This window comes from Ceratotherium simum, chromosome 9, assembly GCF_057802395.1.
Source record: "Ceratotherium simum simum isolate JZ-2026a chromosome 9, ASM5780239v1, whole genome shotgun sequence".
NCBI lineage: Eukaryota > Metazoa > Chordata > Mammalia > Perissodactyla > Rhinocerotidae > Ceratotherium > Ceratotherium simum.
The window spans coordinates 77,991,514-78,006,800 of NC_141908.1; the positions used below are offsets into that span (position 1 = coordinate 77,991,514).

A 15,287-nucleotide genomic window follows, 5' to 3' on the forward strand; every position below is an offset into this window, starting at 1 on the left:
ACCAGGTCTTTTTTCCCCTGCGTGTGAAGTTCCCCTTTATCTGCATGAGTTGCCCCAAGGGGATCTCCATAGAGCAGAAACCCTCTGAGAAGCCTAAAGACGTGTAGAGTAAGAAGAGCCACAGGAATGAAGATTTAAGAACAAAACAGAGGAATAAAAGGGAATAGTAGCTGGTTCCCTATCTGGACCTGAATGTTCAGAATATTTAATGTTTGCTTAAGGCTAGTCTGGGGTGAGTAAAATAGATGATAGCCACGCAACTTGTTTAAGAAGCAAATAAAAAATATGAAAGCCGCATGACTTTTTTTTACAAAGCAAATAAAAAATAAAACAGTTCTGAAGAATAAATGAAAACAATAGAAAGATGAATTGTACAGTTTTTAAAGAACAATGTTTGCACCTAGAAAACATCTTTCATCTTTCAAAGTTAAGGTGCATAGACTTATTTTCTTACCAATGCATTGATATTTATGGTATTTATGGATATTCCAGATACTGAATTATAATGGATTTAGGAATTTTGTTTGTCTTCTGTGTGTGTGCATGTAGGCACCAACCATACAAGTGCAAATTAGGAATTTCAGCCAGATATTAGCATTTTATTCCATAACACAAACATCTTGTACTACTTTGTAGAACTTGCATAATAGCCTTAATGCCCAGCTTTCTCCAGTATATTTTACATAATTGTGTACACTCTCCTAGGGGAGTAGAAGGTGAAGGACACTAAGAAACTGCGTAAGGAAAGGACTGCCTTCTTGGTTCCCTACAGCTGCTAGTATGAAAAGACAGGAAAAGGCAACAAGCTTTTTCTGGGCTCCTTTCCTTTTGAGAGGAGGAAAAAAAGTGGGCTACAGGCTTAAACCTAGCAACGACTATGGTTTTGAATATTGTTTAAAATGCCCTCAGGCCTTCTAGTGGTTTGTGAGGCCCTGGAGTTTCTGGAAGGTGTTAGGGTACTGGATGGAGACTTGGTTCAAGTCTTCAAAAACCAAGACATTTCCATTTCTATTTTATATCAGTTAATAAAGCAATTACATATATGTTTTATATACACATGTACATACATACATATATGTGTGTGCGTATATATATATATGAAATGATGTGAGACCTTTCAAGTACATACAGAGAAAGCGTGAGGGGCAGTGCGTAGAGGCCAGTTGACGGTATTCACCAACTCAGTTTCTCAGCTGGCTTATCTCATAGTTGACCATTGCTAGCAACCAGGAAGGTTGTTAATCATTTGACAGTTTCCATTGCTTTTATTCTCTTCCATATGTTGTTTCATTTATACCTTTTGCATCTATTGCTTTAAAGACAGGAGGCAAAAAGAACATGGATATTTAAATACAAGTTCATGAAGAGCTTTAAAATGACAATAATTCTAAAAATTCACTTCAAGATATTATTCACTAGATTCTTAAGTTACATTTGTCTCATCAAAATTCTTGCGTCTTTAAGATGTCTCTTGTACATGAAAAATCAGTAAAAAGTAAATATACTGGCCATTATATCCAAATCGGCTTTTTTCAAATTGGGGATAAAAACAACCTGTTGTTTGAGGGGGGGAGAAAAACTGCTCGCAAAACTCGGTCTGATATCTTTTATTTATACATATAAAAATTCTAAGAACAAACCAGTTTATTTTAAATGCAAACCAACTTAATAGGACATGAAAACAGTTTTTGTCTCTTTTGACATGATAAGATATAGTTAAATTTCAATCTTTTTAAAAATATATATTCTCAGGCCGGCCCCGTGGCTTAGCGGTTAAGTGCACGTGCTCTGCTACTGGCGGCCCAGGTTTGGATCCCGGGCGCGCACCGACGCACCGCTTCTCCAGCCATGCTGAGGCCGCGTCCCGCATAGGGCAACTGGAAGGGTGTGCAACTATGACGTACAACTATCTACTGGGGGGCTTTGGGGAAAAAAAAAAAAAAGGAGGAGGATTGGCAATAGATATTAGCTCAGAGCCGGTCTTCCTCAGCAAAAAGAGGAGGATTAGCAAGGATGTTAGCTCAGGGCTGATCTTCCTCACAAAAAAAATAAAAATAAAAATAAAAAATAAAAATATATATTCTCTCCCCAAACCAGACACAAGATAAAAATTATTCTTAAACTTGTTTATCAAGAAATCTACTTTCTCCTACACAATCAATTTAAAGTAAATTAAATAGCATATGTCTATAGACAGATGGAAAAAGTAAACATTTATCATATGTAAAAGTACATATGAATAATATTAAAGACCATATTTAAAATGAATTTGATAAATAAATCTTTAGTAATATGATGATCTATAATAAAATGTTTTCCTTAAATATCCTTCTTTATCAAGCCACACAAAAAAAACGTCAAGATGATTAAGGGAGTTTGCAAAATTATGTGTTATGGGGAAAGAGATTTGGAGTCAAAGTATTGAACCGGGGGGGGGGGGTGATCTCTGTAATGGGTCACCTGAACCATTTTCATCACTCAAAGACTTAGAAGAATAAAAATGTGCATTATCAGCAAATGAATCTTACCCTTTACTGTCTCTCAGTAATTACCTTCCAGTTTGACTACACAGGAAAGAGAATTTATATTTCACCCTATTTAACCTATTTTAAGATGTACATTCTCTGTTAAATCAGGATGCGTCTTACAATAGCCGTCAGCGGGCTGCAGCTGTGACTGAAGTTACCATTGCACGTGGGAACATCAAACATGCCAGCATCGAAACTTATAGAATGGGTGTCAGTGAGTTGGAAGAAAGTCTTGCAGAAAGGAGAGCTTTGTTTTCTCTTTTTAACCCCTAGGAACCAAATGGTTGCGGAGAAGGAGTGATCAGACATTCTCTAAGCAGGAGTCAGAAGTAGGCTTACTCTTCATAATTGCAAGGTCAGCTAGGAGCCCAGCACCGATGACCCTCTATTATTTTACAAAATGCTACATCATCAAACTCCTGACACAGAGGAGGATGCCGTGGATAAACCCAGACATCAAAGAGTCTGAGTCAAATGCTGAATGTGAAAAAGTTTGAGGAACACTTAAACCAATCTTTTTCACTTAATGTTTCATTTTTTGCACGTACCAGTATGATATATGATAAAATAATCTGTCTCATTAATTTTATAACAGCCTTTCCAAGAAGTATAAAAGAAACATTCTGATCATGTCACAGTTTAACCTGCAGTTTTTTTTTTTCTTAATAGTACATACAATAATGGTGCCTCTTACAATGATAGCATCTTAGATTCAGTGAAAGAGGTGTTCAATTTGGAGATTCAGTACTTTCCCCTATTCTCATAAAATTGATAGTTAATGAACTTGAATGAGCTAAATGTTTGCTATCTATACTGTGTTCCTAAATGCTGGTCTTTCCAGTTTAACAAAAGGCTGCAGGCTGTTCGTATTTTTATTTGACATAGGGACTTTTTTTTTTTTTTTGCCCAAGACTGTTAATAGCATGTGGCCCCTATTTAACCATCCTCAAAATATTTCTTGGGAGAAGAAATGCCAGTAGTTCAGTTCCACATGTATGGTTTCCTTAAAAGTGTTGGGTTAACTCTTGTTTCCTTTGCTAGGGGTGCAGGCTGCATCTTTATTGAAATGTTCCAGGGTCAACCTTTGTTTCCTGGGGTTTCCAACATCATTGAACAGCTGGAGAAGATCTGGGAGGTAAGAAAAGAATTCCTCCTAGGAAGAAGAAATATCTGCATTTCAAACTTTGAACCAAATTTGCCTTAGAGACAAATGAAGCAGTCCATCTGGTTTGAGACATTATGCCATATATTAAGGTTGTGGAAACAGTGGTATTTGCCATAGGTATAAGCACCTGGGGAATGAGTGGTCAGGAAAACCCCTGTTGTCCTGGAGCAGCTCCTGAATCCACCTCCTCCCTATTCACTGTCTCACTCTCCCAGGGCAGTTCTGCTATTACTACATATGCACATCCCTGCCTGGCCACCCCCAGCTCTAATTCTACCATATATTTGGCCCTGGATCTTTGTCAACTGAAGACAAGATACTAAATTGTCATAGAACCCTGATAAAACAAAGGCCCACAGGTTAGTGTGAGAGCAGTAATCTATTTGTCATGCTCCTCCCAAAACCAAATTCGTATGATCTCAAGGTGCTTTTGTGTGTGTGGTTCCATTTCTTTATTCATTATTTATCCCTACCTCATTTGTGCCATGATGTACTTCATTTTTATGTCCCTTGTAGCTTATGTGCCATGTACTGTAGTCATCTGTATATTTCCTTTTTTTCTGTGTGATTTTTTAATTATGGTAAAATATACATAAAATTTACCATCCTAACCATTTTTTTTTAATAATTTTGTTTATTTATGTTTTCCCCCAAAGCCCCAGTAGATAGTTGTATGTCATAGCTGCACATCCCTCTAGTTGCTGTATGTGGGACGCGGCCTCAGCATGGCCGGAGAAGTGGTGCGTCGGTGCGCGCCCAGGATCCGAACCTGGGCCGCCAGCAGCGGAGTGCACGCACTTAACCGCTGAGCCATGGGGCCGGCCCCTAACCATTTTTAAGTGTACAGTTCATAGGCATTAAATACATTCACATTGGTGTGCAACCATCACCACCATCCATTTCCAAAACTTGTTCATTGTCCCAAACAGAAGCTCTGTACTCATTAAACAATAGCTCCCCATCTTCCCTCCTCCTAGCTCCTGGTAATCTCTCGTTTATTTTCTGTCCCTATGAATTTGCCTATTCTAGGATTCTCATATTAGCGGAATCATACAGTATTTGTCCTGTGTCTTGATTATTCACTTAGCACAATATTTCCAAGGTTCATCCACATTCTAGCAGGTGTCAAAGTGCTCTAATCTGGGGGTTATCACCTGTTATCCTGCATCCTGCTCCCTTTCAAGTTTACTTGCTTCGAGCAAGCATCCAGAGCATTCTTGCTAACAGCCTCCAATGCAGGTATCTTGGGAAATATTGCCAGTGTGTGGTTTTTGTGCAGGTGAGGAAACTTGTCTTCTTTCGAACTCCTTTGTAATTTTGATTTAGTAGCCCCAAACTTTTGCCTGTCCAGAATAATACAAAGTTTTCATTTTCAAATTGCATAACCACTGTGGAGTCCTTCATTTATTTTAAAAAAAGTTGAGTTTATCTTTAATACACACATAAAGGTGAGGAAAACCTGCTAGGAAACATTTGGGAAAAGGGAAAAGAGTTGCCAGTGTATGGAGGGTCATTGGCTCACCTCTGTGAAGAAATTCTATGCAAATCAGTCTAGTGCTACAGAATCATGACCCAGAAGATGTTGTCTTCTGGCTTAAATAAAACATGCTTTGTGAGATTAAGACATTTTATAGAGATTAATCACTGTCATGGGGCCGGCCTGGTGGCGTAGTGGTTAAGTTCTTGCACTCTGCTTCAGCAGCCCAGGGTTTGCGGGTTCGGATCCGGAACGTGGACCTACACGTCACTCATTAAGCCATGCTGTGGCGGCGTCCCACGTGCAAAATAGAGGAAGATTGGCACAGATGTTAGCTCAGTGGCAATCTTCCTCACCAAAAAAAAAACCACTGCAGTTAAGTTTTCTTTTGGAAACATGGGGATTATTACAGGGGAACATGGGAAAAATTGGGACGCATTCACAAACTAAGAAAACATTTTTCAAACCAAAAGATTTTTTTCTTCCAAATCCCCTGCAAGATTGCTAAATGCTATCTTCAAACAGCATCGCTGGATGAGGGAACATCATCTAAGCTGGAGACAGCCTAAAGTAATGGCTTTGGAGTTGTAAGACCTGGGTTTGAATTCTAGCTACTTCCTAGCTAAACAAATGTGGGCAGGTGATGTAGTCTCTCTGAACTTCAGTTTCCTGTTTGTGAAATGGGGCTAGTGATGACATTCTAACCTTGCTGTGAGCATCCCATAAGATCAAATGCATAACAAGCTCTGTGCACCATACTTGCTCAATAAGTGTTTGCTCCTTCTTCTCTCATAAAAATTATTATTGTAGAGCTGTTTCAATAACCTTTCTGCTGACAAACATTTCCTGACATTTACCTAACTGTTCTGTTCTTCCGCTTAGCATTACTTCTTGTCCACGATAGAGGAAGCACAATCAGCACTGCCTAGACCTGACCCTGCAATGACCCTTACACATTTGAAGAGTATTTCCTAGTAATTTAATCAGGAAACAACACTTATTGGACACTGACCATATAAAATACTCTACAAGGTCTTGTAAGAAGTTATAAGGCATGGAAAAAAGGGAAGAATAAGAAAAATGCAAGTGTTGTTCAGTCTAGGAGGGGTGAGGGGTGAAGTAAAAGTAAATATATGGGAAACAAACATAAACTATGTATATGTGTAAAAGGATCTGTTTATGGGTGGATAGTTAATATAAGTTGTATTATTGAAGTAGAGTGTGTTATTAGGATATTTGAAAATTTGAACATAAACTGATTTTTTAACAGTACATACTAAGTTTAAATGATCATGCTATTAAAAGCAATCATTTTAAAGTTCTTTGCATTTAGCCCAGCACTTAGAAATCATAGAACAAAAAGAATGGGCTAGACGTTTCCCAGGAACTGATGGCTCTCTAGTTATTGGTTCAGGGTTCCAGGACCAGTCTTGCTGACTGACACCAGCCGCCTGAACGATGTTTTAGGTAATTCAGTAAGTGAAAGAATTTGGACTTGAATCTGGACATAAAGTACCAAAACATGAGTGACGCAGCAAAAACAAACATGTCTTAACAAGTCAGTCCAACAGTTCCTGCCCAGGAAGCCATGTTCCCTTCTACCATTATCCTTATCACACTGCAATAAATCAAAGGGACTTTATTTTGACATTTATGACAACTCATTACAAATTTAAAACAAGTAACATATTAGATATAATACTAGCCTGGAGTCAGGAGACTTGAGTTCTGAACCCAGCTCTAAATTCAGGTTATGAGATAGAACAAGTCACATAACTACCCTCCCTGGGTCTCCAGCGTCATTAATTGTATTTGGTTTCCTGACTCCATGAAGTTGTGACTTCTTTGAACAAAGTGTAAAGGGAATATTGTTGCTCCCATCATTTTACATCATAATATTCTTCTCTGGTCATTAGATTCCCCCCTGCTCCCCTCCCCCAGTTAGTTATTTCTCAAGTTTATCAACTTGCACAACTCATTGTTGACTTTGAATCAGCACTGATCACGGAGATAGTTCCATTTTGCTTAGCCATACTTTATGGGCACCAGGAGGTTAGACTCATTCCATCTCATTTTCCCCCGGTCCTGTCCAAGCAGGTAAAGCCTACTGTTTTGTTAGCACATCTGTAGTTCCACGCCCTGAGGACAAAGTGAGAGAGTGGCCACGTTCGGCAGAGTGTTGTCTTTTATACTACTATATCTCAAGCGGGTTAGACATTTAAACATTACAAATAGCTCCTGACTTTGTGTTTTACTAAATTACTATCTGGTCTATACAGAACACAATAGGAAAGCTATTTTGGGTTCTATGATATTTGATGTAGGAATTGCTTACTTGAAAGCAATGTGTCCATTTTAAATCTCCCAACCTCTAATCTCAACCTTCCTCGACATTTATCCTGGGATCTAACTCTTAGGAGGAAAGACATAACGAGAAGTCCTGAATCTTTATTTTGCCATCTTTCTGAAATGCCCGTGTGTGCGTGTGTGCACGTGTGTGTGTGTGCGCGCGCACTCTTGATCACATCTGAATAGCTGTCACTGCTTTCTGATCAATTTTTTACAAATCTAATTCTTTCAATAAGTGCTTTTAACAAATAATCCCGGATGTGGTTCTAAAATTAGAATAAAATAAACGATGCAGACTTTAAATCCATTAATCAAAATGCCTTCAGTTTCCATTCCAACAAAGGCAGAAAACAGCCCCTGCAGCCCACAGTGGTTTCAAACATAGCGCCTTCAGGGAAGGAGTAAATCAACAATTTTTGGTTTTCAGTTTCCCAGACAGTGAAGTGGAGATTTAGTAATTTTCTCAAGTGAAAATGAGTTCAATAACTTTCAAATAAAAACTGAGCATCAAATTTCCAAATAAAAGATATTGAATTTTTGCTTAAAATGTTAAAATCTCAAGCTTAAAGCTTATGGCATAATATTTAAAAAATTTTGGTATCCATTTTGTTGGCTTTAATCAAACATAACACAAAGGAACCAACAATTCTGGTAACTTTCACCTTAGAGAAAATATGGAGGTGGTTCGTCATTGTTTATTTCCTCTATTGCTTTCTCTTCCGTATCTTTGCTGTGTTTTCATTGTGCTTTGCTGGCCAACAGAAGACGTATGGGTACACGTGAATCACAGCCACTTGTTTACATGCACATCTGTGCAAATACATAAGATGGTAGGTTAAAAAAGAAGAATTAGCTTCCCATCCTCTGGCCCTCTCCCACAAAAGAAGAATTAGTCCAGTCGGTTTTTCAAAATGGATTCCAGGGTTCTTCATGTTCCCTCAGGCTCAGGGTGGTTGATAGGAAAAGCCCATAATCCCCTCAGTAGCTTTTCAGTTTATTCAGGGGATGGATCAAAGAAAGAAGTGTTTACTGGGTGGCATGATTTTTTTATTATATGAGGGAAAAGAGCACTCCAGTGTCTTTTGTTTGAGGACAAGCTTAACAGGCACCACCAAGTACACCTCTCAGCCAGAGTCCTAGTCAGCATGCTGGTAGATATTACGATTCTGGATTCCTCTTGATTATTTATTTTCATATTAATTAAGAGCTAGTGCTTCAATTTGGTAATCCAAAGCATCAGTGAGCCCTTTGTCAAGTGATGTTACTATTACGATCCACCAGTCAAAAACCAAATACCACAAGCTACTGGGCCACAGAAAAAACAAGCAGATAAGATGAATTTGGTAGAAGGACTAGAGTTAGGTTTGGGATCATTTTTAGCCAACATTCCACTGCCTAAACGTCAGTAATCCGAATCCTTTTTAATTTGAGCACATTGGGGAACAGCTGAATGTCCACACTGAGGCATAACTTCAGCTGTCAAGTGTCTCCTGTTGATATATATATATATATATATATATATATATATAGTCATCTAATGTAAGGCAAAAGGACAGTCACTCCTGCCTCTTTATGTCCCCAACTCCCAACATAGCATCCTCATGTATGGTAATCATGCAATAGATATTTAGTGATGAGAATATGACTTGAAGCAAGGCTCTATGATCTGCCTCAGAATAGCAAATGAGTTAGTGAAGACACAGGCTCAGGACCTGTATTTGTCACGGTTCTCTAGAGAAACAGAACCAAAAGTATATATAGAGATATACAGTCATGCATCGCTTAATGACAGGGACGTATTCTGAGAAATGCGTTGTTAGGCAATTTTGTCATTGTGTGAACATCATGAAGCATACTTACACAAACCTAGACGGTATAGCCTACTACACACCTAGGCTGTATGGTACTAATCTTATGGGACCACCATCGTATGTGTAGTCCGTCGTTGACCAAAAGGCTGTTATGCGGCACATGACTGTGTAAGACGAGATTTATATGGGAATTGGCTCATGTGATTATGGAGGCTGAGGTATGCCATCTGCAAGCTGGAGAACCAGGAAAGCCACTGGTATAATTCAGTCTGAGTCCGAAGGCCTGAGAACCAAGGGGGCTGCTGGTGTAAGTCCCAGAGTTTGAAGGCCTGAGAACCAGGAGCTCCAATCTCTGAGGGCAAGAGAAGATAGACGTCCCAGCTCAAGAAAAGAGAGAGATAATTTGCCCTTCTTCCACCTTTTTATTCTATTTCAGCCCTCAGTGGATTGAATGATGCCCGCCCACGGTGAAGGGTGCATCTCTTTACTCAGTCTACCGATTCAAATGCTAATCTCTTCCTAAACACTCTCACAGACACACCCAGAAGTAATATTTTATCAGCTACCTGGGCATTAAGTTGACATGTAAAGTTAGCCATCTCAGGACCACAGGAATATACTACATAGAAATATACTATAGTTTTGTCCATGAAACTACAAATGTTGGAAACACTAAAGTTTCTTTCTTGTATACATCAGCTGGTGTAATGTGACAGACGTCTAATTCCTCCTTGTTCTGCCCTGATCTGTCCTTCATGTGTCCATACCTGCTCCATCTACCTTGTCTCTGCCTCATCTTTGTTTGTCTTTCTTTGTCTTTCTATAGGTGTTGGGAGTCCCTACGGAGGATACTTGGCCTGGAGTTTCCAAGCTACCTAACTACAATCCAGGTAATATTGATTTGAGCTTCTGAACGCTCTGAGAATTAGCAATGTGAGAGCACTGGCCACACAAACAGGGTGTCCATCTTTTATTGTTAACAGCAAAGATAGGTCTAGACAAATTTTTAAATTCACACATTCTCTGACTAATCATTTTACGAGGAGGACACTGAAATAAGAGTTGGGGTTAGATCAGTTCTCTAGCTGTGTAAAACACAAGTAGTAAGCTGAATAAGAATTTGAAATAACTATTTCTGTAGATTCCAAATCCATTTCCAAATACTCAAGGGCTCAAAAAAACACTCAAAAGATGGCTTCAATTTTGAGCCCTATGATTACCATTGAGTTTCTTTGCTAGGTTATTGTACCTTTACTGTATATAAAGTATAAAAGGAAAGCTAATACAACAGAGGGGAAGTGGAGGCTCACCAGGGCCAGGACAGGCCAGGGAAGATGGCCCTAGACTACACATGAGTCATCTATTGTCTCTAGACCTAACACTTGGTCATTTTCTGTCACACATTTGGTCCTCCAAGACGGGCTCCTGGGGTTGGATTTGGAAGAGTTGGAAGTGTTGCCCATGGGGGAAGCTGTGAGAAATGGTCCCAAGGCTGTGCCAGAGGGGTCAGAGTATCCAGTAGTCACTTCAAGGATGTTGAGACAGAAGGGAGGAGACAAGCAATGAGCTACAGGATGAAGAGCCATATCAGAGGCTGGAGAAGCAAGGAATGGCGATACCAAAGCTGGACGCTTGCTGGTAGGATTAAAGGGGAGGTAGATATGTCCAGTTAAGGGTGAATGTGGCCCAAGTCAAATTTTCCAGTCTTTATATTATTACATTGTTCCATTACTAAAAATGAATTTTCCCCAAATTGTTGTCATTACTAACTTTGGTGTGAGATTACCCTGGAAGAGTTTCATGAGAGCAAGAAATTGTAGGAGATTAAAAAGGCAATTAAAGAGGAAAATGAAAGACACAGGAGGCTAGGGATTTTTTTCTTCTTTTTCCAGCATCTGATACTTTTGCTCAAACAGCTATATATAGGGATCATGCATCTTGAACTGAGCAGGATTATAGAAACCCTACAGTAAGCTAAAGACTAACTGGAAAGTCATTTCAGCTGCTTTGTGAATGATCCTATGCGTTGCTAAATGGCCTTAGGGTCATTTACAAATAGTTTACCATTTCTAACTATCTTGCTTGAGTTTAGCCTCTGACAAAAATGCCACTCTCTGGCCACAGGGCTTGGAATAGTGCCTTTTCCCTTTGGTCTGAGATAGGGAGAAAAAAGAACAGACTTCTTGAAGAGACCATGGTCCAGTGTGCAATGGGTCCTATCTCCAGTTGCTACACTTTCTAGGAGAACCTGGGTCTCATCTTTTCCTACCCTGCCTGTACCTCTCCCTACCTACTCTCTTCTCCAGGTGAAAATGGGACCCCTCAGCTTCCTAACATGGATGCAGACAGAAGTTTAGGGTCACAGATGGGTGTAGCACACAGTTTGGATGATGTCAACACAAAGCTGCCATGATGAGCATATGCTATTCTCCCAAACTTCAAACATTTGGGTTTCTGATTGATTCAGGCAATAAACAGTGATCTGTAATACAGGATGTCTTGGTGAGCACGATAATGATAGAAACTTGTCCAAAATGCTTCCCTGCAGATTCAGTACTAAATAAGATAAATGGGTTCCAATAAAACAGTGAAAAATATATTGCATTTTTCAATTTGCTGTCGTTTCAAAGTAATGTGCAATTTTTTATTTGTGAAGAGAATTCTCCAGACCCAACATCAATAGGGCTCATACTTTGCATTGTTTTTCTAGTAAGGATTCAGTTTAATTCAAATAAGTCAAAAAATTTTGAGCACCTACCATCCACCAGGCGCTGTTATGTGCTAGGTCTGCACAGATGGATGCGGTACGTTCTTGGGTCTCTAAGAGCCTGGGTTTGTGTTCATTCACCCACACTCTCTCACCAGCTCTCCTCATTTGTGAGCCCTGCTTGCATGGGCTTGGCGGTGTGTAGCTGTGGGCCAGGCTAAGCTTATGGAAGGAAGGGAGTTGTAACCTTCGCCACAGCCAAGATGTCTAACCCCGTATTTGTAAATCTTAAAAGTCTAGTGTATCTTAGGCATGGAGTCAGTACTATTGACAACTCAATCATAAGGACTATGTTTTAACAGGGTCATCCACATCTGTGTTCCAGGAACGTCCCCTTATGTGAATCAAGAAGTCCCTTTGAGCCACTCTTCTCCCACCCCATCCCTGAGCTGCTGCTGCTGCTTCCATGCACTTGAACTCCAATGATTAAGGGAAAAGAAGAGGGGATGGGAGCCAGAAAAATGTCACAGAGAACTGATAACGCCATTCTGGATGAGATTTCCATTCCTTTCCTTCTCATTCTAAGTACTAGTAGAGCCCCCAAACTTCGAATTCAGCCGTACAACAATTTTGAGGGAACCGGAGAGCTCAGAACTTGGGAAAACCACCCAGTGTCCATCTATGCCCACTCTGCCCTTTCCAGACCTGGTCTGGCACATGTCTAGGAGGACAACACAGTCTCTGTTTGTACCAGTTTGAAAAAAACACCTGCTGCTGACCCAGCTGGACAGGTTTCTCTGACCAGTTGTTTTCTTGGGGTACTGGTAAGAGGGGTTGTAGGTTTTCTAGCCATCAATTCAGACTATTATGCTGATTACATCTGGGCAAAGAAAGAGAGGTGTGTAATTTTAGATACTGGTCTGTCTTCCTTCCTTCCTTCTTTCCTTCCCTTCCCCCTTCCTCCTTCCTTCCTTCCTTCCCTTCCCCCTTCCTTCCTTGCTTCCTTCTTTCCTTCCTTCCTCCCTCCCTCCCTCCCTCCCTTCCTTCCTTCCTTCCCTCCCTTCCTCCTTCCTTCTCTCCCTCCCCATTTTAAGCAAGCTGGCTGAGAACTCTGTGTCCTCCACTTCAAAGAGCCAGTTGTCTTATTTTGATGTGGGCAGATTGAGAAGTAGGCTTTGAAAAGGAGGCTTTTTTTTTTGTTTAATCTTTCCTCCTGGGATAGGTTTCAGAGCAATATATCCAAGTGTCAATGAGGGGGTTCTGACGAGCCCGGATTCCCAGACTCTCAGCAGGATCATTCTCTAACAGAAATATAAAAGTGAAATATTAAAAACCCTGGAACGTGAACTCCATCTGCAGAGTAGCCAGTGTCTTGCCTGCTCGCACCATGGGAAAAAAAGATCTTGAAAAAAGAGGGAGGAGAAAAAAAGTGCTTTGAGTAAGAGGTTTACAGGGTTAGCAGAGCATAGTAACATCTCCTCAAAGAAGTGGGTGTTGCTCTGTGACCCCCCAAAATGCTGCTCCTTTGACTTAGCCGCCAGAACACTCACCCTCCCCTGGCAACACACCCCGTTTTCACATGCTAACTGAGGCGCCTGTGATTGGCTGGACAATACACCGGTCACACTTGCTAAAGGCCTGCCATCCTTCACACAATCAGCCAAGACACATTAATCAAACTGGCGGGAACTGGGGCTGCGCTGGCCGCCTGCAGTGGGGGAGGGGACGTTTGGGCGATCCCTAAGGAGAGTCTGCAGGAAGCAATAATAAAGAAGGGCATGCCTGAGGGGCCTCCACTCTCAGAGAGTCTAAAAAGGTGAAAGGCCCAACTGACGCCATATCTGCGGTGCCCTGGATCTGTGGCACACAGGAGCCCAGAAGCTTGCAGCAAACTGGATATTGGTCTTGGCTAAAATCTGCTAATACCAGACCATAGTGTGACTTTAAAGGGTAGACCCCTGGAGACATTTTTATAAAGTTCCCTCAGCCCTCTTGGCTTCCCCTCCGCCCCCAAGAAAACGCACACAGGAGTCCTTTTGAGCCTCAAGCACTTCAGGTCCAACTGGAACCAATGGAATAAAGCATATATAAAAAGTAGAGAACCACCTAGAATCAATTAAGAGAAAGTATTAACTGGCACGGTGTTGGTCCTAAACTAAGTATTCGGAGGACATTAAAAATAGTTAATTTAAGATAAAAAACTTTTAGCATTTTTACTTTCAATGGTAATATCCTCTGACTTCTTTTCCAAACTCCCTTTATATAGATTTTCCAGTGGCAATATAGAGCTAATAAGATCATACCTTAGAGACCAGTTTGCTACAGAATCGTGTAAGGCTTTTAAGAGAATCAGCTAAATATTTAGACATTTCTCAGCTAAAGTAAACGGAGACCGTCCTCCTCTGGAGGTTGTCCAGTCACCATCTCATTAGATGCAAAGATCCTATGATAAAGAAAAACTTTTTTTTTTGCCCACATGGTTGCAGCCCAGTTGTGGTTTTTAATGTGTCATTGATTGTTTCATCCAACTCCTTTTGCTCCGCTGAAAGAGTCTGTCATGGCTCTGTTTGCTTCCTTAAACATGGTTTTTGAAAGCGCTCATGCTGTGTGAGCTCAAATCCTAGCGTTAATGTACCGCTGGGTTCATTTCACCACACTCAAGAGCACTGAATTTAAATCCCTCTCAATTCCATTGGAGGCACCAGAAGCCTTTATCCTTCTCCACTAATGGTTCCAAGTTTACATCTAGATACTGGGGTCAAGGACAGGAGAGGATTTAGAAATAACGGTGCATGACATTAGTCAATGTATTTGCCAAATTGGCAATTAGTTCCTGATGTGCGTGCAAAGCATTTTATTCCTGTCTCTTTGATGCTTGTTCCCATTGAGAAGGGACTAGAGTCCACAGAGGCCTTCAAACTTTTAAAGAAATATCTGCTGAGAATCATGCCTGATTTGTGACATGAGCTCAGCGGCAGGGAAGCATCTGGGATTATCCTGGTTCTTTCAGCTCCAGGAGAGAACACTGCACATGGAAAGATTTTCCACTGGAGGAACTTAGTGGAAATCAAAAGGCAGGAAAGCGGTACTAAAAGCCCTGTGGGGACCCAGATTCAGATGCACGATAAACGGTAGGCAAAATGGATCCTGCTGACACCTAGTTATTTTCAGGACGCCTCGCCTGCTGTTTCACCTTTTGACCACCAGGTGGAAGCAAGAAATAACCAGGACGGAATATGACATCAGACAG

At 40.6% G+C, this 15,287-nt stretch overlaps 1 protein-coding gene across 5 annotated transcripts in view; it reads left to right on the forward strand.

Moving 5' to 3' along the window:
- The window catches only part of CDK15 (cyclin dependent kinase 15), a 90,888-nt gene that overhangs the window by 43,648 nt on the left and 31,953 nt on the right, over nucleotides 1-15,287 (forward strand). For 2 of the 5 annotated variants that reach the window (XM_087435620.1, XM_087435621.1), the window contains exons 9-11: nucleotides 3,570-3,663; nucleotides 10,157-10,220; nucleotides 12,423-14,510. In XM_087435620.1, coding sequence (XP_087291746.1) covers nucleotides 3,570-3,663; nucleotides 10,157-10,220; nucleotides 12,423-12,523 — 259 coding nt within the window. In that variant the 3' untranslated portion in view covers nucleotides 12,524-14,510. Of the gene's footprint in view, nucleotides 1-3,569; nucleotides 3,664-10,156; nucleotides 10,221-12,399; nucleotides 14,511-15,287 lie in introns of those variants that run through there. The other 3 variants (XM_087435623.1, XM_014784744.2, XM_087435622.1) reach the window with 2 other exon arrangements.